The sequence below is a fragment of the Urocitellus parryii genome, chromosome 9 (genome assembly GCF_045843805.1).
Source record: "Urocitellus parryii isolate mUroPar1 chromosome 9, mUroPar1.hap1, whole genome shotgun sequence".
Lineage (NCBI taxonomy): Eukaryota > Metazoa > Chordata > Mammalia > Rodentia > Sciuridae > Urocitellus > Urocitellus parryii.
In genome coordinates, this window is record NC_135539.1 from 63,307,774 (window position 1) to 63,333,729 (window position 25,956).

Below are 25,956 nucleotides of genomic sequence, written 5' to 3' on the forward strand. Positions count from 1 at the left end.
TTGTGGTTTGCCTCAGATGATTAGTTTAGAGAAATAGATGAGCCAGACTCTTAGTGGCTGTTATGAGGAGAATAATAGACACAATATGCTTTTGTTTAATTCTACAGGTACTAGATATACTTGGATATTTTGGGAATTAGATTTAAAAGGTAACATTATTTTAAGATTGAAATTGTCCTTTTCTATGAAGTTTTTCTATAAATCCCATGGTAATTTATTACTTTTTCAGAAGTATGTATGTGTAAAAGTTTACTTGAACTTTAATAATTCTGACCATTTAATTGTAAATCTTATACATTCTGAGACATGAGAATTAGTATATTCAGCCAAGTGCCATATACATATATGAATATATTTTATGTATCTCATAAAGAAAAAATACAACTTTCTCATTGCTATATTCCCTGCATCTAAAACTGTCCCTGGCACACAGTAAATGTTCAATAAATATTTACTGAATGAATAAGTAATTCACTGTATATTTGAACTGTATTATTCTGTCTTCCTTTTCAGTTACTATTTTATAGAAATATATTAAGTATTGTTCTTCAGATATATAACATAAAAGTTCAATGTCTAGTATCTGAGTTAAAATGAAAATGGCTTACTTATACTCTTTATATTTTTATCATTTTTCAAAACAACATGTTCAAATCAGTTTTATGTAATTTGAATTATATCTTGTCAACATTTATGCACATCTTTAGTCAGGTTACTGTTTGGAGATATTGATATTTATATACAGTCCTGCTATAAAACATTATATTTCCCCTATTTTTAAAAATTTCAAAAAACTCTAATGAATGACAAATTTTGTTTTGTTTTGTTTTTGATTTGGAAAGAGCAAGTGTTTAACCTACATTTCTTTTGTTATGTATTACAAAATAAGGTGAAGTATTTATCCTTTACATACAAATTAATTCCATCATAAGAATTAAGCTCCAATGCATTAAAAATAAAATGATTGTATTTTTAAGTAATTTAGTGCAATAAGGCTTGATTGCAGTGTTTGGAAAGGGAAATTTCACATTGATTTTAACTCAAAATTACTTTGCATTGGAGTTGGAGCAGGAATTGTATATTAAACTGGTATCCTTTGTATAGGGTAAAGATTAAATATAGTGTAAAGATACATAAACCAGTATACTTTTATTTGAAGAACATTTTAGTTTCATAAATTGTAAATACTTTTTGAGAACATAATTATCACAGGCTCATAAATTCATTATTTTTATATTCCCCCTAAAACCTTACATTTAATATATATGTACACATATATGTAATCCTGTAGTCGCCTTTTCTAAATATATTAATAAATTAAATATTTGTGTGTCTTTTTCTACACCCCTATCCCTGTGTATCTCTTTAGTATAATTTTCTCTCTAAGGTAAGCTTTGGTAGATTTCTAGTACTATGGATATCTCAATTGTTTTTTAAACATTTGAATATACTTGCAAATACATGCTTGCATTGGATTGTATCTTATCTTTCTTAAAGAGATTCCCAGCAATTAATTTGAAGTAGAAAAAAATAGCTGTTATCTTTTCTTTCTTTCTTTCTTTCTTTCTTCTTCTTCTTTTTTTTTTTTAATGAGAATGTCATGCTTTTAAAGCTTAAACCATTATATTATTTTCTGGTGACTGACTAGGAGAACTTACTTCCTCCGTCCTTTAGCATTGTATAAGTGCATTTTCCAAATCATCACATTATATTGCTAATTCCTGAGAAACCATTTTGTACCTGCAAGTTATTAGCCACGAATTTGCCTTGTAACTGTCATCTAAACAATCTATCTGTAATTCCTATTTCATGCTAAACTTTTATAATAGACTTTTTTGCTTAAAATCAAAAGTGGGTTTACGCGGATCTCAAAGGAAAAAAGGTGACAGGAAGATTTTATAGCATAAAAATTGCACAGAATCCAGCTAATTAATCTATGCAGATAGGCCTAATCCATTTTCTGTTTGTGAGAAAGGAGCTCCCATCTTTCTGCCACTTAAATTACCTCACATTTCCAAGAGTCAATTTGGAGAAGAGTCTGATCAATCAAAACTGGACTCTGCTATCTTATGTTGTTAATTATCTTTTGGTGACAGACCAGGAGAACTTAGATTCCTTCATCTATTATTGTATAACTATTTTTCAGATGACAGTATATTGCTAATTCCTGATAACCATTTGTATTCCTATACAGTAAACTCAAAGAGTAGTTTTGGGGTTCCCTCTAGGAACATAACCCAAACATATGTATTTGACCTGTGATGCTCTTTATCTGTCACTGGGGCCAATGTGGTGTGTAAATGAGGGGCATATCTGGTAACACTTCCAGTGGGTGAACTTTGGGAAGAATCCAGGATGTGAATTTAATGGGTGGAGAGGCTGCGGCAGTACTAAGTTAGCGCGGCCAACTGCAGGAAGCCATGCTTCATTACACCCTTCATGGAAGCTGGCATATTCTCCCAACCATTGTTACCACCAGCCAGTTCTCCAGGAAAAGGCCGTCAGGTAGGTTCCCAGCGAAGGGAAATGCCCCCAGGAGTTCCCCGGAGCTACTCTAATAAAACCCCCTGCCGGCCCTCAGCATCCGCCTCCCGTCAGCGTCTCCTCCTTCCACAGCCTCTTCCCGACGCACAAACGCAGCCCGCGAGACTGGTGCTGCAGAGGGCGGCCTCAACGTCCCCGCCCCCGCGTGCGCGTCCCCGCGCCCTCCCGTTGACTCGTTCCGGCCTCGGCGCGCCGCCTGCTCCACGCACCCCCACCCCAGGCACACCTCGGCTGCGGCGGCGAGCTGCGTGGGGGAGGGGTACAGGCCCGAGAGGGGCCGGTCTCGGCGGCCAGACGCGGAGGCGCGCACGCAGGCCTCGCCTCTCCTGGCCGCCTCCCTCACGCTGGCCGCAGGGCGGGCGCGCACGTCGAGTGACGCTTGGAGGAGGAAGCGCAGCCCTCTTCCCCTCCCTCGCTGCCCCAGGCCCAGCGGGAGCCCCCCCAGTGCGCCTGTGCGGAGGCCTACTTGATTATGTGTGCCCTCTTCGGGCGCCAGCGTTAGCGGCCGGGTGGAGGTGGGGAGGGAAGACGCCGAAGAGGAGGAGGCGGAGGAGGCGGAGGAGGCGGTGGAGGGGAGGTGGGGGGAGTCAGCAAGGACATGGCTCCTGACTCCTGTGCGGAACGTGAGTGACTGAGCGGCAAAGCCCGAGTGAGCGAGTGGCCGAGCGGCGGGCGGGCGGGTGGGGGAGCCGGGGAGAGCGCGGGGAGTGGAGGGTAGTGCGGGGGGAAGCACTCATTGGCTTGCTTGTGTTTTTTAATGGTCCCCCCAACTCCCTCTTAGATGGTCTCTAGCGACCGGCCCGTGTCACTGGAGGACGAGGTCTCCCATAGTATGAAGGAGATGATTGGAGGCTGTTGCGTTTGCTCAGACGAGAGAGGCTGGGCCGAGAACCCTCTGGTTTATTGCGACGGGCACGGCTGCAGCGTCGCGGTGCATCAAGGTAAACACCCAACCGCCCGCCGGGCCGAACCGGCCTGCTCCCAACCGTCACCGCTTCCCCCACCTTGGCAGCAACTGCCAGACCGCCCGCCCCTCCCCCGCCCCGCCTCCGCCCCCGCCCCGTGCCGCGGCAGCGACCGCGGGAGTGCCTAGCAGGGTCCGCTGTGGGGCGCAGGGGGTGTGGGCTGTGCATGTGGGAGAAAGTGCGTGTGGCCCAGACTGTCATGTGATTCTGCTCTCACTCTCTCAAGTGTCATTTGGTCGCTGCCTGAGCCCGGAGTCGGGGTTTGCAGACTCTCTGGGGCACGAGGGTGCAGGGCTGCGGTCCAAGCCCCGGGTGGGTTGGGCGGGAACGTGCACCCCTAGGTGGGGTGGCTTGGGGTGTGGGTTTGGGAGCGTGGAGATCCCTCCCCCCTCACCGCCTGCTCCTGTCTGCCGCAGTGTGTCTAGAGACTTCCTGTGGTTCTGGAAGGCGGCTGATTGCGCTGGGCAGGATGGGGGAAGGCAGGGGTGACCTTGCCTCTTTGGATCGGGGATCGAAGAAGGTGGTCTCTGCTGTACCCCCAAGCTTTCTGGCAGCTCACGCCGCTGGGTAGCTTCCTGCGGAGAAGACAGCGCGAGGCCAGTGATATCCGTGCTGGAAGTGTCTGGGGCTGAGATGCATTTGGGCTAGTTTGGTGGAGAGGCTAGTTAGTGGCTGCATTTGGCTTAACCTGTGTAACTGAAAAGGAGGTGGTGGTGCTGCCAAGTGGCTTGGGGAACGTCTTAGTTTATTTCTGGCTATTTCCACTTGGATATATAAAAAAGCCAGTAAGATTTTTCTGGTTTTCTGAAGTTTTTGACTTTTTCTGTTCCAAATGGTAAGCAATTAAGGCTGAGATAATCTGACTTTTTGGTGGCTCACTGTTTATTCGTCATCTCACCCCCCCCCTTTCCCATTTATGAAACTGGCTTTGAGTGCTGCAGATGTTGTCTAGTAGCATATTGGTAAGGACATTACCAAAGGGGAGAGAGGAAAATCTCAACTTAAGGTGTCAAAGTGCATTATTTGAAGTATGGGTTATCACAGTTGGAAAGGGAGATGCAGTGGTAATGATTTTGAGATAGTGAATTAACCTGAGAATGTGGTTATTGCCAGTTTCTTTTAAAGAAGGGCAGCATTGCATACCTTCCTCCTTCCTTCCTTAAAAGGAGTGAAAAAATTGTGGAAAGCTAGATAAGGTTTTAGGATTGATATATAATATTTCTATTACAGGGTTCACAGGCATTGTGGGGGAATTATAAATCAGATGATAAATTATCAAATTAAGTATTTTAATATAAAAAAGTTCATTTAAATCTAAAATTTTTCTTTCTAGAGCTACTTCCAAATAAAACTATGTTTCAGACACTGATGCTGCGTTTCTTGGCCAATAAGACTTTTTTTTTTTTTTTTTTTTTACATTTATATATATTGAAAAAGGCTTAGAATTTTAGCCTTTGCAGTTTAAAAGTTTGCTGAAGTGGTGTGGGTGGTGTATTCTTGTATTGCCAATTCAAGGCCAGCCTCAGCAACTTAGTCAGACCCTGAATCTAAGTTGAAAAATATGTAGGAAGGCCTGGGGATGAGGCTCAGTGGTGAAGTGCCCCTGGGTTCATTCCCTGACACCCCAAATAATGAATGAATGAATGAATGAATGAATGGATGGATGGGCTGGGGATGTAGTTCAGAGGTAGAATGCCCTTGGGATCAGTCCCCAGTACCAAAAAAAGTTGTGCTGATTTTATATTCCTTTATTGCTTCCCAGTATTTAAGATATTTTTGAGTTTCTAGTGAGCAAACTCAAGAATGTCAATTGAATGTGTATTAGATTTTCAGAAAGTTTGTTTTGAGCTAATTGATATTAAAAAACTAACTTTCAACCAATGAGGCTGTGATTTAGATATATAATATGTACTTGGAATACTTGTCACAGTGTTCACATTATAAAATATTTAGAGATAAACATGCAATTTTATTTTCTTGTAACAGCTTTACCGAGAGATAATTCACATGCCATACAATTCATCCATTCAGTGGATTTCATCATATTCACAGAGTTGTGCATCCATTACTACTATCAATTTTAGAGCCTTTTCCTTACTCTGTTAAGAAACCTTAGACCTGTTAGCAGTCACTATTTGCCTCCAACTCTCCCAGCCCTAGGCAACTGCCACTCTGTTTATGGATTTGCCTATTTGACACATTGAATATAAATGGAAGCATTTTACTACTATTCTCTCGCTGTTGCTCTTTTTTTAGTTTTTATTTGGAGACAGGTTCTTGCCAAGTTGCTGAGGCTGGCTTTGAACTTGAAATCTTCCTGTCTCAGCTTCCCGAGTCACTGGGATTAAAGGCATGCTCCACCCTGCCTGGTGGCATTTCACTAACATTGTATTTCATTTTGTTTTCTTCAATATATGATCATTTTGAAAGATGATTTGGAAATATTTTCAATAAATCTAAAATTCTTTCTCCTTAAACTATAGGCTATAGGAATGATTTAATGTATTTCTGAGTTTTTTATGCAAAAAATCTTATATTAAATTTTACATAATTGCTTATTATAGTATGATTTAAAAAAATTATAGCTAGGCACAGTGGTGCACCTTTGTAATCCCTGCCATTTGGGAGGATGAGGCAGGAAGTTCACTAGTTCAAAGCCAGCCCCAGCAAAAGTGAGGTGCTAAGCAATTCAGTGAGACCCTGTTTCTAAATAAAATACAAAATAGGGCTGTGGATGTGGCTCTGTGGTTGAGTTCCCCTTAGTTCAATCCCCAGTACTACAAAGGAAAAAAAAATTTTTTGTGTGCCTGTGGGGAATGAAGCCTGGACCTTAAACATGCTAGGCAACTGCTTCATTGTTTCACTACCTTCCCGGCTCTTTTTAAAAACCATTTTGAGCCAGGTGTAGTGGTGCACGCCTGTAATCCCAGGGGCTTGAGGCTGTGGCAGGAGGATCATGAGTTCAAAGCCAGCTTCAGTAATTTAGCGAGGCCGTAAGTAACTCAGCAAGACCTGTCTCTAAATAAAATATAAAAAAGGGCTGAGGATGTGGCTCAGTGGTTAAGTGCCTCTGAGTTCAATACTCAGTACTAAAACAAGACAAAGCAATTTTGAGACAGAGTCTTGCTAAGTTGCCCAGGCTGTCCTCAAAGTTGCCATCCTCTTGCCTTAGCCTCAAGAGTAGCAGGGACAGTTAGGCATGGTGGAGCACGCCTGTAATCTCCATGGTTTTGGAGACTGAGGCAGGCGAATGGCAAGTTCAAAGCCAGCCTCAGCAAAAGCAAGGTGCTAAGCAACTCTGTGAGACTCTGTCTCTAAGTAAAATACAAAATAGGGCTTGGGATGGTACTCAGGGGTCGAGTGTCTCTAAGTTCAATCCCTGGTACTTGCCAAAATACAAAAAAAAAAAACCAAAAAAAAAAAAATAAGAGTAGTTGGGATTAGAGTGTGCTACTATGACCATATGAGGCATAGCATTTTTGTTGTTATATAAATTTAGTTTTTAGTTAAACAGCTATATACATGTGGTAAATAAGATGTAAGTATTATAATTCTCTGTAAAGCCATTAATGAATAGTTTGAAAGGCAGTTGGTTTAGTAGGGCTTTGAAAAGGTTATTTGATTTTTCATAATTTTTCAAGTCTAAATGTTTCAAAACATTTTGTTTCCCAACAGCTTGCTATGGCATTGTTCAAGTACCCACTGGACCATGGTTTTGCAGGAAATGTGAATCTCAAGAGAGAGCAGCCAGAGTGGTAAGGACTGTTATCAGAAACATTAAAATACTTAGGAGCTTAGGATGCCACACTTTTTGCAGTTTGAAGATTTGTCAGTCTTTTGTTCAGCTATTATAACTTAACTGGGAACTTGGGCCAAATATTGATTTGGAGTTTTATTTATATATTTATTTTTGTAGTTGTAGAAGGACAGAATGCCTTTCTTTGTTTATTTTTATATGATGCTAAGGATCGAACCCAGTGCCTCACACATGCTAGGCAAGTGCTCTGCCACTGAGCTACAGCCTCAGCCCCTTGACTTGGGAGTTTTAAACAGATTTTTTAAAATCTGAAAAACAAGTCGAACCAAATAAGTGTATGTTGATGGATACTTTGAAAAAGTAAAGATATAAATAGTCATATTCAGGCTATTTTAACTATGGAATCAAGAAACCTGAAGTGGTTTGAAGGATACATTGGTAATCATGGAATATAAGTGGCAGTAGAAGCATGACCAAGTTATATTGATATTTTTTCTGACGGGGGAGGAAAATGCCCAAATTTATCCATTACCCTAATTCTTTTATGTGAATTAATAGATTTTTAACGCTCAGTATTTTCATACATTCATTCCTTTTGACAGAGCAACATAAGGGCCTTTCTTCTTTTCTTATTTGGCTACCTTCTTTCTGAACACTTTGTAAACCTCCATAAGAATGAGTGAGGTTTATTTATTCTTGGTGGCCAATCTTCATTAGTCATAAAAAAGTATAACTGTTTGCAGTGTGATAGTTTCTCTCATTACTTATTACACAATTTGATAGAAGGTAGAAAACAAACATTTCCACTTCTCTTCTTTATGCATATAGCAAAAGTAGAAGTTACTGTTTTTGCCAGCATCATTTTGAATCAGTAGAATTATGGCCTAGAAGCCAGATTGTGAGCCTCAGCAATATTTTTGTAGTTGATAAGCTTTGGTTGTGTTTGAGAATGCATTATAGCAGAATTATAGTTATTGTTATAGTGTTAAAATAATGGGATTTTTAGCAAATGGAGGATTTAATCAACCATAATAATTTTAAGTATGTATAGGTTTACTCTTCAACTTTTTTTTTTTTGTAGCATGTTATGGTTTGGAGTAGATAGGTCCCCAAGCAAAATAATTTCACACTTTATCAATAAATACTGATAGGTGAGATTTTTCTAGGGGTGCCACAGTAGATTGAAGGCCAGAAAACATTTGAAAATAGGTGATGTACAAGGCCCTGGGTTCGATCGATCCCCAACACACACACAAAAAAAGAGAAAGGTGGGCATCAGAAGAGAGGACAAAGTGATACCTAGGGTGTGGTAGAGTGTCTTAAATATCACTTGTTTGTTTTTATTCCTTTATTTTCTATGAATGTGATCAAGGTGTCAAGGTAAATAAGGTAGTTACTGAAAAAGGAATATTGGGAGGTACATTGGGGGGTATGTTTTATTTTAACTTCATTTGATGGGATGTAAGGGCCCTTAAAGGTTTCAAAAAAGAGGAACAATCTCCTCTAAATTTTTTTTTTTTAGATTTTTTTAAATTGTTGATAGATCTTTATCTTACTTATCTATTTATTTTTTTATACGTGGTGCTGGGAATTGAACCCAGTGCCTCTCACATGCCAGGCAAGTGCACTACTGCTGGGCCACAGCCCCAGCCTCTCCTCTAAATTCTTTAGTGTACAATTATAAAAGTTAGGGTCCTTTGTAAGATGAAGAATCTCATTCTAAGACTATAGAAGCAAAGAAAGGGCATTTTATTTGAAAGATACAGGAACCAAAAGTCTAACATGGAAATATGTCCATGAACCATAAAGGGAATTGAATTAGTCTTAATTTTATTTCAACTTTCGTCTGTTTGCTTGCTTCCTTTTTTTTTTTTTTTAATATTTATTTTTTAGTTCTCGGCGGACACAACATCTTTGTTTGTATGAGGTACTGAGGATCAAACCCAGGCCGCACACATGCCAGGCGAGCGCACTACTGCTTGAGTCACATCCCCAGCCCCCCCCTTTTTTAAAAAATATTTTATTTTTTAGCTGTAGTTGGACACAATACCTTTATTTATTTATTTATTTTTATGTGGTGTTGAGGATCAAACCCAGGGCTTTGCATGTGGTATGCGAACACTGTACCACTGAACTATAACCCCAGCCCTGCTTCTTTCTTTTTCTTTTGAAGATTTCTTAGTTATTTACTCCCAAGAATCAGTAGTTAACTATTTGAGTGATTATTATGTGCCAGATACTGTGCTGAAATGTTTTATATCAATTAGCTCATATGATCATCCTATCAAATCTCTTGAGGTTTTTTTTCGGAGGTCAGGTATTGGTAGTGAGGATTGAACCCAGGGTCACTTAACCACTGAGCCACATTCCCAGCCCTTTTTATATTTTATTTATAGAGAGGATCTTGCTGAGTTTCTTAAGGCCTTGCTAAGTTGCTGAGGCTGGCTTTGAACTTGTGATCCTCCTGTCTCAGCCTCCCAAGCCACTGGGATTACAGGCATGTGCCACTGTGCTTGGCACCTCCTGATATTTTCTGTTTCATGTTTCAAGAGACTAAAATCTCAATCCCAATTTCATGTTCCTTTAGGGAAAAGAACGGTTTGGGTGGAGTGAGGTACTTAGCTCTGGACCTTTTAGCCCTGATCTGAGAGTAGGGTCAAGTTGGTCAGAAACAGTAAGGAGATCTCTGATTACACAAGGAGATCTCTGTTCACTTCTCTCAGAAGTGAGCTGGCTGTTTATTCTGGAACAGTAATGATCCAGAAAGATAAAGCAGTCTTTTCAAAAGAGTAGATTAGTAGTATAGAAGATGGATTTGAAAGGCAAGGTTAGAAACCGAAAGAGGAGGATTTGAGATAATGACCATAAAGATTGTAGTAGAGCTGGGCAAGCAGCTTGAGAGGATTGCAAGTTCAAGGTTAGCTTCAGCAACTTAGTGAGACCCTATCTCAAAATGAAAAATAAAAAGGGCTATGGATGTAGCTCAGTGGTAAAGTTCTCCTGGGTTCAATCCTGAGTCCCCCCCCCCCCCCCAAAAAAAAAAAAGATATAGGAATAGAAAAGTAGAGAATAGAAATAGAGGGAGAATTTTCTTGAAACATGAAATGACAGAAATATAGGAACCAAAAACTCTAACATGGAAATATGTCCATGAACCAGAAAGAGAATTGAATTAGTCTTAATTTTATTTCAACTTTCATCTGTGTGCTTGCTTCCTTCTTTTTTGAACTCAGGGGTGCTTTACCACTAAGCTATATTCCCAGCCCCCCTACCCCCTCTTTTTTATTTCCTTTCTTTTGAGTCAGGCTCCCACTAAGTTAATCAGGCTGACCTTGAACTTGTGATAAAACACTAAAAGAAAGGGAACCAGTTAAAGGTGATTTGAAGATATCAAGGCTAGCTGGGCATAGTGGCACATGCCTATAATCCCAGTGGTTCAGGAGACTGAGGCAGGATCATCATGGGTTCAAAGCCAGCCTCACCAATGGAGAGGCACTAAGCAACTCAATGAGACCCTGTCTCTAAATAAAATACAAAATAGGGCTGGGGATGTGGCTCAGTGGTTGAGTTCCCCTGAGTTCAATCCCCAGTAATCCCCTGTCCCCCAAAAAAGATATCAAGGCCGATCACTCTGAAATGGTGATATCATTAATAGGAGTTAGGACTGAGAGAGAAGCTTAGTGGTAGAGTGTGTTTATCATGTGGTATATCCTGGATTCAGTCCTCTCCACCAAAGAATACATACATATGTAAATAAATAAATAAACAAACAAAACCAGACAGCATCCAGAGTAATATTAATAGAGAAACATGAGAAAATAGAAGAGAGCAAATGAAGCATTAAGGACAAATCTGTTTGGGGCGTGTTGGTTTATATGCTGCTAGGATTTTTTTTCTAGTACTAGGGATTGAAGAGAGGACCTGGTACATGCTAGTCAAGTGAGCTACATCTTAGTCCCTTTTAAAAATTTGTTTTTGAGACAGGGTCTTCCTAAATTGCTCAGGCTGACCTTGAAAGTTGCAATTCTTCTGCTTCAGCCTCCTGAGTAGCAGGAATTACAGGCATATACCTCCATGTTCAGAACTATTAGGATGTTTTATTGGAAATTTAGAATAAAGTTAATGGAGTGAAGTTAGAGTTGGAATTGTGTAGAGGGAATTGGGAATCAAATGACACTTTTGGTAAAAATGAAGACAGAACTATGGTGAAAAATCCACATTTGGGAAAGCAAGAGAACAGACAACTGGGTTTTCAGGAAATAGTAATTGATAGTAACACTGTTACCATACAGAGGATTAAGAAGTTCTTGAGACAGCAATTATAGTTCTCTGGTTTGGGCAGAAGTCTTATAATAGTGCATTGGAGAGAGAAGAGGTTCGAGGATTAGATTGGATGTTTATAAGGAAAGAGGCAATTGAAAGTAGTTAGTTAGGTGGGACTGAGGGAAAATTTGGCCATGCCCCCGCCTCCTCTTCCCACCCCTCAACTGGGGATTGAACCCAAGGGCACTTTACCAATGAGCTACATCCCCAGCCCTTTTTAATTTTCATTTTGACATCTAAGTATTCTAGACTGGCCTTGAGCTTGTGATACTCATGTCTCAGCTTCCTGAGTAGCTCCATCTAAGTTTTATTTTTTTGGGGTATTGGGTTTGAAGCCAGAGATACTTTACCAATAGACTTCAGCTCCAGTCTTTTAAAAAAGTTTTAGTATTTTGTTTTGAGATAGAGTATCACTAAGGGCTGGGGATGTGGCTCAAGTGGTAGCGCGCTCGCCTGGCATGTGTGTGGCCTGGGTTCGATCCTCAGCACCACATACAAAACAAAGATGTTGTGTCCGCCAAAAACTAAAAAATAAATATTAAAAAAAAAATTCTCTCTTTCTAGAGTATCACTAAGTAGCCAGTCCTCAAATTTATGATTCTCTAGTCTCATCCTCTCTAGCTGAGATTGTAGCTGTGTACTACCTTGCTGAGCTCCATCTGTTTTAATACTTACATATTATACATACATGTGAACTTCATATGTATAGTACTTTTTCATTCCAGGAATGGTATCATACTATATATGTATTCAAACTGGCATATTATACATATACATACATGTGAACTCCATATGTATAGTATTTTTTACTTCCAGGAGTGGTATCATACTATATATGTATTCTCAACTTGTGATGATATAGCTACATATTTGACCTAGTTGTTATTGTTGTGGTGGTGGTTTTTTTTTTTTTTTTTTTTAATTGTGCTTGCTCAATTTGTGCTTGCTCACGGAGCTCCCCAAACCCAGTTTTCCTTGATTTTGCAGTGTTTTTTTTCTTTTGAGGTTTTTGTTATGTGTTTTCCTTCAGAATCTATGGAAAAGTCTTTTTACTCCCCATCCTCCTGCCTCTATGTATTTTTTTTTCCCCCTGAGGATTGAACTCAGAGGTGCTTTACCACTAAGCTGTATTCCCAGCCCCGCCTTTTTTCCCCCCTTTTTTTGAGACAGGTTCTCACTAAGTTAATCAGGTTTACCTTGAATTTGTGATATCCATGCCTTAGCCTCTGAGTCCCTGGGATTGTAGGCATGTACCACCTTATCCAACTTCTGTTACTTTTTTCTTTTTTTCCCTTTTTTTTTTTTAAATGTTTAAGTATTTCATTATTTTGCTCTTGTATGCTACTTTGATTTTTAGCATAATAGCTGTTTTCTTATAACTAAGATTTTATTATAGTTTGTTTTTGATATCTATTTATGCTAAAAGAGGGGGGGTACCAGGGATTGAATTCAGGGGCACTCAACCACTGAGCCACATCCCCAGCCCTTTTTTGTACTTTATTTAGAGACAAGGTCTCACTGAGTTGCTTGGTACCTGAGTTGCTTTTGTTGAGGCTGGCTTTGCACCCACGATCCTCCTGCCTCAGCCTACTGAGTCTCTGGCGTGTGCCACCCCGTGGCTAGATGGTCTTTTGATAGTCTGGACTTTCTTTTTCATTATTATTATTTTTTTTGTATTAGGGATTGAACCCAGGGGCGCTTAAGCATTGAACCGCATCTCTAGCACTTTTTATTTTGAGACAAGGAGTTGCTAAGTTGGGTTGGGACCTTGCTAAATTGCTGATACTGGCTTTGAACTTGCAATTCTCCTGCTTCAGTCTACTGAGCTGCTGGGATTACAGGTGCATGTCACCATGCCTGGCTTTTTTTTTTTTTTTTTTTTTTCATTCTGAGAATTCAGTGTCCTTCTTCCACTTTGGTATATTTTCAAACTTTATCACTTTCTCCTAAACTGTTTGTTTATATGTATGTTTGGAATTTTCATTGTGTTTTCCATGTCTTTTAAGTTTTCTTTTTTTCTATTTTATATCTGTATTGGGGTGACTCTTTAGCTCTGTCTTCAAATGTATGCTTACTGCTAACCCAGTGAGTAATTTTTTTCATAGTAAACTGTGGGAGGACACCTGCCCATAGTAAACCACATGTAGAACTTCTGTTTGTCCTCTTTCAAGTCTTTGAGAAAATATATCTATCTCTTTTTAGAATATCTTGCTATTTGCTTAAGTTTTATGTTCTTTTTATTTGAACATTTAAAACATACTTATTTTACAAATGCAGGTTCAGTGGTGCACGCCTGTAATTCCAGCTCCTTGGGAAACTGAGACAGTTACAGTAGCAAGTTTAAGGCTGGTGTGGACAACTTTAGCAAGACCCTGTCTCAGAAATAAAAAGGGCTAGGGGTGAGTAAAGTGATCCTGGGTTCAATCCCTAGTACCAAAAGAACAAAACAAAAATTTATTTTAAAACTGCTCAGAGCTAGGAATGGTGGTGCATGCCTGTAATCCCAGTGACTTGGGAGGCTGAGGAAGGAGGATTGCAAGTTCAAAGCTAGCCTCAGCAGTTTAGCCAGGCCCTAAGCACTTAGTGAGATCCTGTCTCGAGGGAAAAAAAAAAAAAAAAAAAAAAAAAAAAATATATATATATATATATATATATATATATATATATATATATATATAAATAAAATGGGCTAGGGATATGGCTCAGTGGTAAAACACTCCTGATTTCAATTCCTGGTTCCAACAAAACAAAAAAACACTGCTCAGATATTTTGAAATTCTTTACCTGTGGAGATAGATGTCTTCATATGCTTTGTTATTTTTGACTGCAATCTAATATTCAGTAGGCGTTGTCTTCCTTGAAATTCCTGTTCCCTTATTGTGAGTTGTAAAAGTGTCACTGGGAAATATTTTGCATTTCTTCTCTGTATTTTGTGAACTATATTTGGGTATGTCAGGGTGATCTGGCTTCAACTTCTTTCACCCTGTTGATGCTAGTGTTGAGAACTGTGTTTGACCACTAATAACAAAGACCATAGTATAATTACTTCTGCAAATTAGGGGCTTATTCTTTTCCTTAAAGGAGTTCAAAAAGACATTTTATAGTTTTTTATGAAAGCTCTGTGTGGACACCAGGGATTGGGTGTCTTCCTATTATACCATCTGTCTTCCTATTATACCACCTTTGGCACATACTTTTTATTTTTAGGTTTGTTTCATGGCCATAGCATTGCAGTTGGATCTGTAGTTGTTATGATAGCACAAAGAAGTTATAGGCAGATATAAAAGTGGTGGGGAGGGTAAGGTGTTAATATGATTTCCCTCTCAACTGAGTTGTACTCTTAAGTCCTCCTAGATATCTTACCCAACAACTTAGAGTTGATTTTACTGGCTCTTAATTGTTAGGGAAGTAGCAAAGTGTGGTCTTGAAGTTGAGCCCACTGAAGAACTCTGTTATAGTATGTAAGAAGAGAGAAGTGGGTTTTGGCAAGCAGCGTTTGTTTGCCTCATGGGGCTCATTACTTTAGACCTTTCTTTTTTCTTTTTTCTATTTTGGTATTGGGTGTTGAATTACTGAGCTACATTCCTAGCCCTTTTAAAATTTTATTTTTTTTATTATTTTTGTTTTGGGGATTGAACCTAGGGGCACTTAACCATTAGCTACATTGAGCTACCCTTTATATTTTTTGAAGCAGGTTCTCACTAAGTTGCTTAGGTCAGCCTCAAACTTGAGATCTTCCTGCCTCAATCTCTGGAATCATTGAGATTATAGGCATGTGCTACTATGCCCAGCCTAAAATTTCATTTTCTTTATGCTTTTTGTCTAAGGCTAAATCTTTCCTCTTAAAATCTTCCCATTTGGTTAACCTATCAGGTAGTATATAGATTTTTTCCTTTTTTTTTTTTTTAAATATTTATTCTTAAGTTTAGGTGGACACAATATCTTTATTTTACATTTATGTGGTGCTGAGGATCGAATCTAGTGCCTCATGCATGCTAGGCGAGCACTCTACCTCTGAGCCACAACCTCAGCCCTCTTCCTTTCTTCTCTATTGTCTTTTCCTTTACCACTTTTCTTCCTTTCCTTGGTCCTCTGCGCGCGCGCGTGCGTGCGTGCGTGTGCGTGCGTGTGTGTGCGTGTGTGTGTGTGTGTGTGTGTGTGTGTGTGTGTGTATGTGTGTCTGGGGATGTAATCTAGGGTCTGAGCTACATATACAACTCCCATCCTTGGTCCTGTTCTTTTCTTCCTCATTCTCTTCCTCCTTCCTTCTCCCTTTCTCCCTTCATCTTTTCTCCTGCTCTCCTCTTGCTTTTTCCCTCTGCTTCCTCTTTTCTCCTTCATTTCTTTTCATTCCTATGCCTCTGTTACTGCTCTTTCCCCTGTCTTCTCTTTACTTTTTTCCCCCCACCTTTCTTTTGTTTTCTTCTTCTTTTCAAACCAGAAGACCTTCTAGGTTTCATCTACGTGATTTCACCTGGACTGACTGCTCTTTAGGATCATCTTATAGGAACAGGTCTGGAATTTTCCTTTGACACTTTTTCAGGATATTTTCTTCCTGCTTTTGTTGGATTCCCTTTTTTCCTAGTCTCCATTTCTTCATATTTAATGGTTCTTGTTTAGGTTGGCATATCTCTAAGAGCTTCATAGGAAAAGGTGCATAAAAAATACGTTGTTGAGTTTTTCCCCGCCAGTACTGGGGATTGAATCCAGAGGTACTTTCTACTGAGCTCTGTTCCCAGCCTTTTTTATTTTATTTTGTTTTGAGACAGGATCTCACTAAGTTGCCTGGGCTGGCCTTAAACTTAACGATCCTCCTGCCTTAGTCTCTTAAAAGTAGTGGAGATTTCAGATGTGCATCACCATATGTAACTTTTTGTTCTTTGGATGCAGTATCCTTTCTGAGAATATTAATTGGGGTTTTGTTTTGTTTTAGTTGTCTGATGTTTTCTTGTGAAACTTTTCCTTTGTATTTTTTGCTTTGATCTTTCTTGTTAGAGACTCCTTAAAAAAAACAGGTGACTCTTAGCCATTGATTCAAATTTAAGACAGGCTCCTGAAGGATTGATTGGAAACTGATTGACTGCATTCTAGGTGACCAGATGGGTTCTCAGTTTATTCAAAGAGCTCTCCATTTATTTGTTTGAGGGCAGCAAACTTGATTACCAGTATTCTTTGAACTATTTGAATGCCGGAATTGAGTATGTAGAATTAGATTTTCATTTAATTCTTCTTTTTAAACCTGATACTTTTTACCTCAGCTAATCCTAATGTCCCCAAGTCTTAATTTCTTCTGGTATACCTTCTCTAGAATATTAAGGATTATATTTTTCTAGTATAGGAGATAAATAGTTACTTAGTAGTGTAGTAGAGAAAGAGATTGTTTGATTGCTTTTCAAGTTATGTCCATTCCCTCCTGGTTTTAGCCTCATCTGAAACCCCTCTCCTTTGGATTTTCCTTTTCTTATTGCCTGGTACCGAAGGTTCTTCTAATTTTTGGTGCTGTGTGGTGTAAGATATATTTCTTTAGGGCTTGTCTTCCTGCAGCTTATTTTTATACTCTGTGAAATCTTTGTTTTCTTTTTTTTTTTTTTCTTTGGTGCTGGAGATTTGAGTCCAGGGCCTAGCATGCATTCTTACCACTGAGCTACACCTTGTGCCCCTATGAAGTCACTTACTACATATCTTTCTCCTTTTTAGATTCTAAAATTTTATAGCTATTGTCTTCCTCTGTGTTCTTTTTTGTATTTGTGGCTTTATGGACCTTTATCTCATTATTGTCATTTGATATTTTTAGGTAGATGGAGAGGGTATAGTTTTTAAGTGGAATTAACTACCTGTGTTTCTGATATTCTTTCCCCATTTTTTTCCTTTTTTAATTTTTAAATTTTTTTTGGTAGTGGGGATTGTACTTGGTACAGTGGTACCAGCTTTACCACTGAGATATATCATTAGTACTTTAGTTTTGAGACAGGGTTTTGCTAAGTTGCTGAGACTGGCCTTCATCTTGTGATCCTCCTGCTTCAGCCTCTGGAGTTACTGGGATTATAGGCATGGTTCACCATGCCTGGCTTCCCATTTCTTCTAGGGTCTTCCCCCCCACCACTCCCCGCCCTCAAATCAATTACTAGTTATGTCTTCTATCTTCAGTCTGTCTTTTTTCTTTACTTGATTTTTTCCCATTCAAATTATACATGTTTTTGAATTTTCCTATGGGTTCCACTTTTTACTTCGCCCTTTTGTCCTTTTCCCGTTTTTTCTCAAACTTCCTGAAGGAATAGAACCATAGATTTTAGCTCCACTTCTTCAACAGCCTACTGTGTTCTAGTCTCTTAGTTATGTTTGATGATATCAGTTGTCATTATGAGAGCATAAGAAATTTTCATTTGCTATAACACTCATCATGGACACTGTCCATTTTGTCTTTCAGTGACCCTTAAATAAAGATCTATGTGCAAGAATTTCTTTAAATGATTTAACTTCAGGAAGATTATCTCCTTTGAGGATCTGGTATATCTCTTCCTTTTTGTTAGATACATGAAATATTCTATTTTTCTTTTTGTTCTGGTTACCAGGCAGCTGAGAACCAAATCTGGTCTTAAGTTACATCAGCTGAATTAGTCACATTATTAGTATATTTGTTTTCTCTTCCTTCTTCCATTGGGTTTAGGACTTCACTTCTTATCTCTTGTTTCTCTGCGTGTTGATTTCATTCTCTCATACTACAGACTCTCTACTACATGAGGCTGGAACCATGACTGCTGGCAGCTCTTGGCTCTCATCTTCCCAGCCCCTTCTACCACGAGAAGGGGTTTTCTTGAAGAATCCTGAGAAGGACTCTGACCTGTCTTGGATCATGTACCCACCATTCCTCTGGCTGGAGTGGGGAGGGTACTATGAATGGCAACCCTCAATAGAACTACATAGTTGGAGTCAGGGGTAAGAGCAGTTTCCCTAATGCAGGGGGGTGGGTACTGTTAACAAAAGAAGGGTGATGCTTATGAAGCAGATGAACAATAGATGTCCTTTATACTGGTTTTTAATATTAATTTTATTTGTAAGTACAGAAAATACCATACATTTTGATTCGACCATTACACTGTTACATTTGCCTCTTTACCACTCTTAAATTTTGTGACTAATTTTAAATGCCTATCCCCTTTTTAAAAAGTTTCGATTCTACTTAACCTATTTTCAGCATTTAAAATCATTGTGCCAAAGATTATAACTGGGTGTCATGGCACATGCCAATAATCCCAGCTACTTGGGAGACTGAGGCCAGAGGATCACAAGTTCCTTTCAAACCTGACAATATAGTTGAGGTCCTGTTTCAAAACAAAAAACCAAAAACCACAATAAACAAAACCCCTCAAGATCCATGCTATCTTTCTTGAAACACTATTTTCATGACTTCTGGGTAGCTATTTTCTTTTATAGCCTCTGAATTTTTTTTGGCATTACTTTTCTTACTTTAAAATTTAAGTTACATGATTGCTTTTCTGGCCTGTTTGATAACCTCACCTGCCGCAGTCTTGGCTGGGCACAGAATCATGAGCCACCACACACCTTGTAGATTCAAACAGTAATTCTTTATTCCTGAACTCACACCGGCCTCTACAAACACATTCTGGGGAAATCCAATTTCTCCCGTACAATTCACGTCCCCAAAACTTTCTCAATTCCACGAGAACTCAACGGGAACTCAGGCAGCAGGAATGCCCTATTCCCAGCAGCAATAACCTTAAACCTGGAACTTCCCTAAACCCAGATTGTCTTAAACCGGGAACGCCCTAAACCCAAGGAACGAGATACTTTCTAAAACCTGCAGGATACTCCCTAAACCTGGATCCACCCTGGTCCTTGAGCAGGGTCACCTTTCTCAAACACACATGCAATGTCACAGCGGATTTCCATTTAACATGGGGTAAGCTGGCAAGGAAATTTCGATGCGTCATTCCTACTTGGCAATGGCCTTCAGCACTCACCCTTGGTGAATTTATGCATACAATGTGGGTGCCTCTGGATACCAGTATCATCATCACCTGAACAATTTTTTCCAGACTTCAGATCTTATTTCTAATTGCCTCCAGGACTTTCTACTTAAGTAGAAATCCTATCCTAGGTATCTTTAGTTTCTCTACCTCTATATTCTTGCATCATAATCTGAGACCAAATTTTTTAAAATTATTGTAATACTTTAATTATTTTATTTTTCTAAGGTGATATAATGATCTGGTCAAAAAAATGTAAAAAGATGGTACAGTAAATATTCTCTTTCCCAAGAGCTGGGAGTATAGCTTAGTGATAGAGTGTGTACTTAGTAGACATGAGGTGCTAAGTTCAGTCCTCAGCACAAAATAATCCAAAAAAAAAAAAAAAACCCTAAAACAACAATAACAAAATAAAAATTCTTCCTCCTGAATTTCCCACATTCACCCATTTTTCTTTCCGACTCCCTAGTTTTAGTTTTTAAATTTTCTAGTGCCTTTATGTGGGTGTAAGAATGTACATACCTTATTTTTCTACAAATATAGTACCCATACTAGCCTTTCTTGCCTTCTTTTTTTGGGGGCAGTGGGTGTTGGGTATCAGGGATTGGAATTGGGCACTGGACCACTGAGCCACATCTCCCCCTCTATTTTGTATTTTATTTAGAGACAGCATCTCACTGAGTTGCTTATCACCTCAGCCATTGCTGAGTCTGGCTTTGAACTTGCTATACTCCTGTCTCAGCCTCCCTAGCCGCTGGAATTACAGGCATTTTCCAGGGTGCTGGGCTCTCTCCTTCTCTTCTTTTTACCATTCTCCTAACATCCCTTTCTGTCTCAAGATTATCTCCTATTAAAAATGTTGCTATTATTTTGTCCTTAAAAGTTATCTAGTTGTCCCCTCCCCCCAACCCCCATTTGTTTGTCCACCCACCCCATTTTGAATCCAGGGCCTCAGGCATTCTAGCACTCTACCACTGAGCTATATTACCAGTCCTTTTTTCCTTTTTTCTCCCCTTCAGTACTGGGGATTGAACCAAAGGATGTTCTATCACTAATGTACTTCTCCAGCCCTTTTTAGTTTTTATTTTGAGACAGTCTTGCTAGGTTGTCTGGCTTGCCTCAAACTTGCAGTCTTCAAGTTTGAGCCTTCTAAGTAGATGGGATCACAGGCATGTGCTATTTCCTTTGGCCTCCTGTGCGTGTGTATTTTTTTTAATATGTATTTTTTAGTTGTAGTTGGACCCAATACCTTTATTTTATTTATGTATTTTTATGTGGTGCTGAGGATTGAACCCAGGGCCTCACACATGCTAGGCAAGCACTCTACTGCTGAGCCACAACCTCAGCCCCTCCTATGTTTTTTTTAAACTACTAGTACAGGGAAAACATTATTCTGTTCTAATGTATTTTTACTAAAAAATTTGCTCTGAAATCAGTAGTAGTGCAGGCATACTCGTTTTTGAGTAATTGTGGTAAAGGAAAATATTTTAGAAAAAGAATCCATGATTCAAAATCTCACCCAGTGACACTCAGGTAGTATAGCAGTAGTGTTAAGACTATGGACTTTGGAGTCGTCAGATCAACTAGACTGAACCAGTTGGGCTGGGGCTGTAACTCAGTGATAGAGCACTTGCCTTGCAAGTGTGAGGCACTCGGTTAGATCCTCAGCACCACATAATAAATAAACAAACAAAATAAAGCATGCTGTCCATCTACAACTACAAGAAAAAAAAGTGACCAATTGCTTATCTAAGCCTCAGTTTTCTTATCTGCAAAGTAGCATAGTTCTCTGGTTGTAGGCCAGGTACTTAGTATTGAGGAGTAGGCAATTTCACCCTCTCAATAGGACAGTGAGATATAGATGTTATGCTTAACTGTTTTTTTTTGGGGGGGTGGGTAAGAGATAAGTAAATACTAGTAATATAGAAATCTAGTAATTTGTTGAATTATATGAAACATTAGTGAGCCATGATTTGAACTCTGGGTACTTCAGAGTTGGTGCTCTTAAGTGATATGCTTTAGTACAGATTATAGTTTAGAGAAATAAATTTTTTTTGTGTGTGTATACCCGTGTGCGTGTGTGCACGTGCACTCTAGGGATTGAATACAGGACCTCAAAATATGTGCTCTACCTCTGAGCACCAATCCCATTCCCTGGTAGAAGTGTTTGTGTGTTTGTGTCTGTGTGCGCTTGCTCATGACTTGTGAATGCCTTCAACTTGATGTTAATTTAGGAAAAATAGCAACATTTATAAGGATACTATTTTATTATGGTTGGATCTTCTCTGAGATTTATTAACTACTGCCAGTATATGTATACCTTTAACTGGTTTAGTTCCAGCTTTATTATTTTCTTTTAAAGATGGGATGGGAAATTTAGATGAGCTGTGTCTCTGTTCATGAAATTTTTTTGTGTTTTTTTTTTTTGGTGCTAGGGTTTCACTCAGAGAGGCATTTTACCACTGGGCTGCCTTCTCAGCCCTTTTGAATTTTAAAAATGAGACTGGTCTCATTAGCTGCTGTGGCTGGCCTTGGACTTGGGATCATCTTGCCTAAGCCTCCCTGAGTTGCTGGGATTGTTGGTGTGTGCCACTATGCCCAGCTATTCTTCTCATTGTTGGAGCATGTTCCAGAAAGGGTTATTGAGTTCAATTTATTTTTTTTTTTAAGAGAGAGAGAGAGAGAGAGAGAATTTTTAATATTTATTTTTTAGTTCTCGGCGGACAGAACATCTTTGTTGGTATGTGGTGCTGAGGATCGAACCCGGGCCGCACGCATGCCAGGCGAGCGCGCTACCGCTTGAGCCACATCCCCAGCCCCAATTGAGTTCAATTTAGTGGAGAGCAAACCAGTTTTTTTTTTTTGGTACTGGGGATTGAACCCAGGGGCACTTAAGCACTGAGCCACATCTCCAGCCCTTTTTTATTTTTTATTTTCGATACGGTCTCACTCATTGCTTATGTTTTAGCTAAATTGCTGATTCTGGCCTGGATCTTGAAGTCCTGCTGCCTCCTGAATTGTGATTGCATGGCATGGGCCATGTACCTAGTTTTTTTAGCATTTTAATATTCACTCCATCTCTCTTCTCCCTTGGATTTTTTTTAATATAACTTTATTTTTATTTTTTTAAAAGAGAGAGTTTTTTTTTAATATTTATTTTTTAGTTTTTGGTGGACACAAGATCTTTATTTTATTTTTATGTGGTGCTGAGGATCGAACCCAGCGCACTACGCATGCCAGGTGAGCACGCTAATGCTTGAGCCACATTCCCAGCCCCATAACTTTATTTTTGTATTATTTATGTGGTGCTGAGGATAGAACCCAATGCCTCACCTGTTCTAGGCAAGTGCTCTACCACTGAGGTTGAGCCCCAGCCCTTCCTTGCATGGTTTTTGATGGGAAGTCCATTTTTTTTATCCTTGTTCTCCTATAGGTACAGTGATCTTCTCTGACTTCTTTTAAGATTTTACCTTTGTTTTTTTTGCAGTTTAAATGTATAGGTTTTTTGGTAATTTTCCTTGTCTTGAGATTTGCTATGACTTGCTGTTTGTTATCAGTTATAGTAAATTTTCAGCCCTTATTATTTTTTCTTTTAAATTTTTTTGTAGGTGTACATGAAGGGATAAAGAGTATTTCTTCATTTTGTTTATGTTTATGTGGTACTATGGATCAAACCTAGTGCCTCTTGCATGCTAGGCAGGTACTCTGCCACTGAGCTACAGCCCCAGCCCCTCAGCCATTATTATTAAAACATTTTGTTTCTCTCTCTTTTTTTTTTTTTTTTTTTTTAAAGAGAGAAAGAGAGAGAGAGGGGGAGAGAGAGAATTTTTTTAAAAAATATATTTAGGGGCTGGGGTTGTAGCTCAGTGATAGAGCACTTGTCTAGCAAGTGTGAGGCAGTGAGTTCGATTCTCAGCTCCACATGTAAATAAATAAAATAAAGGTCCATCAACAACTAAAAAAAAAAAAAAAAACATTTGGGGCTGGGGATGTGGCTCAAGCGGTAGCGCGCTCGCCTGGCATGCGTGCGGCCCGGGTTCGATCCTCAGCACCACATACCAACAAAGATGTTGTGTCCGCCGAGAACTAAAAAATAAATATTAAAATTCTCTCTCTCTCTCTCTACTCTCTCACTCTCTCTTTAAAAAAAAAAAAATTATTTTTTTAGTTTTCAGTGGGCACAACATCTTTGTTTGTATGTGGTGCTGAGGATCGAACCTGGGCCGCATGCATGCCAGGGAGCGTGCTACCACTTGAGCCACATCCCCAGCCCCATTTTGTTTCTCTTTTTATTTTCCTTTAGTTGATATTCTACATTTGGGTATTCTGTTGTTTTTTGTTTTTTTTTTTCTTTTTTCTTTTCATCATTTGCTCTCTCAGCCTTGTTTTGGAAGTTTTATTGATATAAAATTCAAGAGCACTCTACCAGAGCCTTTTTTATTTATTTTAAGATAGGGTCTACCTAAGTTGCCTAGGCTGGTCTTGAACTTTCAGTCCTCCTGCTTCAAACCTAGTAGCTGGAATTAAAGGCATTTGCCAATGCATTGACTTGGTATTATGTATTGAAATCAGAAAGTATGAATCCTTCAAATTTATTGTTTCAAGGTTTGACTCTTTGTGGTCCCTTAAGGATTTAAATAAACTTTAGTGTGAATTTTTAAAAATTTTCCCCACAAAATGATATTGGGATTTTGATAGGATTTCATTGATTATGTAGGTCACTATAGGTAGTATTGACATTTTAGCATCATTAAGTCCTCTATCCTGAGACATGGGTATTGGGATGTCTTTACATTCTTTTCTTTTTAAAAAAATTTTTTTAAGTTGTAGGTGGACACAATATCTTTATTTTATTTATATTTATGTGGTGCAAAGGATCGAACCCAGTGCCTCTTGCATGCAAAGCAAGCGCTCTACCACTGAGCTACAAACCCAGCCCAACATTCTTTTCTTTATTCAGCATCTTTTAAAGTTTTTAATGTACAAGTCATTTGCCTAGTTGGAATAGTTTATTAATTTATTTTTGATGTTTTAAATGGAATTTTCATTTAAAATTTTTTTTCATTGTAATTGCTTTTTAATTAATCCTTTTGAGTTTTTTTAATTTCTCCTTCATCTTTGAAGGACTTTTTTTTGCTGGATATAGAATTCTTGGTTTGATAGTTCTCACTCCTTTCCTTTCTCCAAGATGGGATCTCCCTGTATTACCTGGGCTTTTCTTGAACTTCTAGAGTCAAGCAATCCTACCTCAGCCTCTGGAGTACTTGGGACAGTTTGTTCTTTAGAATTTTTTTTTTTTTTTGAAGAGACACTGCTTCTTTTTTTTTTTTTTTTTTAAAGAGAGAGTGAGAGAGGAGAGAGAGAGAGAGACAGAGAATTTTTAATATTTATTTTTTAGTTCTCGGCGGACACAACATCTTTGTTGGTATGTGGTGCTGAGGATCGAACCCGGGCCGCACGCATGCCAGGCGAGCGCGCTACCGCTTGAGCCACATCCCAGCCCCTGTTCTTTAGAATTTTGAAGTGTGCCCGCTGTATTCTGACTTCCAAGATTTCTGATATGCTTCAGTCCTCTTTGGGAGGTGAACAGTCATTTCTCTCTCTCATTACTTTTAAGATTCTCTTTTATTTTTGAAAATCTTATTTAGTTGTAGATGGACACAGTACCTTTATTTATATATATTTTTTGTGGTGCTGAGGATTGAACCCAGTGCCTAACACATGCTAAGCAAACACTCTACCACTGAACTACAACCCCACCCCTTCTTTTATTTTTGTTTATTCAGCATTATTGATTGATTGGGATTGGGGTTTTGCTGTGTTGCTTCAGCTTCTTTTGAACGCCTGCAAGTAATCTTCCTGCCTCATCTTACCCAGTAATGGACTATAGGTGCTGTTATGTTCTTGGCTTTTCTTTCTCTTTTTTTGGGATGGGCTGAGGGGTACCCAGAGGTACTTATCTCTGAGCCACATCCCTAGTTCTTTATTTTTTATTTTGAGACAGGTCTCACTAAGTTGCTGAGGGCCTAGCTAACTTGCTGAGGCTGGCTTTGAACTTGGAATGCCTCAACCTACCAGAATTATAGGTGTGTGCCTTCACACCTGGCTTTTGTCTTTTGAAATTTTAGTATATGTGCCTCAGTGTGGGTCTTTGAGTTCATTTAGCTTCTTGGATGTTTATGTTCATTTCTTTTATAACATATGGGAAGTTTTCAGTGAGATATTCTCTCTGTGTTTTTCTTTCTTATGGGATTTAAACAATGCAAATGTTGACCTATTTGGTCCCATAGATTCCTTAGGCATGTTCACTTTTCTTCAGGCTTTTTTTTTTGATACAAGGGATTGAACTAATGAGGGGCTTACCCACTGAGCCATATCC

The 25,956-nt window shown here is 39.1% G+C and overlaps 1 protein-coding gene across 5 annotated transcripts in view; it reads left to right on the forward strand.

Annotated features, from left to right (window-relative positions):
• The first annotated feature begins 3,124 nt into the window (after positions 1 to 3,124).
• Mllt10 (MLLT10 histone lysine methyltransferase DOT1L cofactor) overlaps positions 3,125 to 25,956 on the forward strand; it is a 190,230-nt gene continuing 167,398 nt past the window's right edge. For 4 of the 5 annotated variants that reach the window (XM_077802629.1, XM_077802631.1, XM_077802633.1 and 1 more), the window contains exons 1-3: positions 3,125 to 3,193; positions 3,326 to 3,485; positions 7,185 to 7,264. In XM_077802629.1, coding sequence (XP_077658755.1) covers positions 3,326 to 3,485; positions 7,185 to 7,264 — 240 coding nt within the window. In that variant the 5' untranslated portion in view covers positions 3,125 to 3,193. The remainder of the gene's footprint in view (positions 3,194 to 3,325; positions 3,486 to 7,184; positions 7,265 to 25,956) is intronic. The other variant, XM_026402379.2, reaches the window with a different exon arrangement.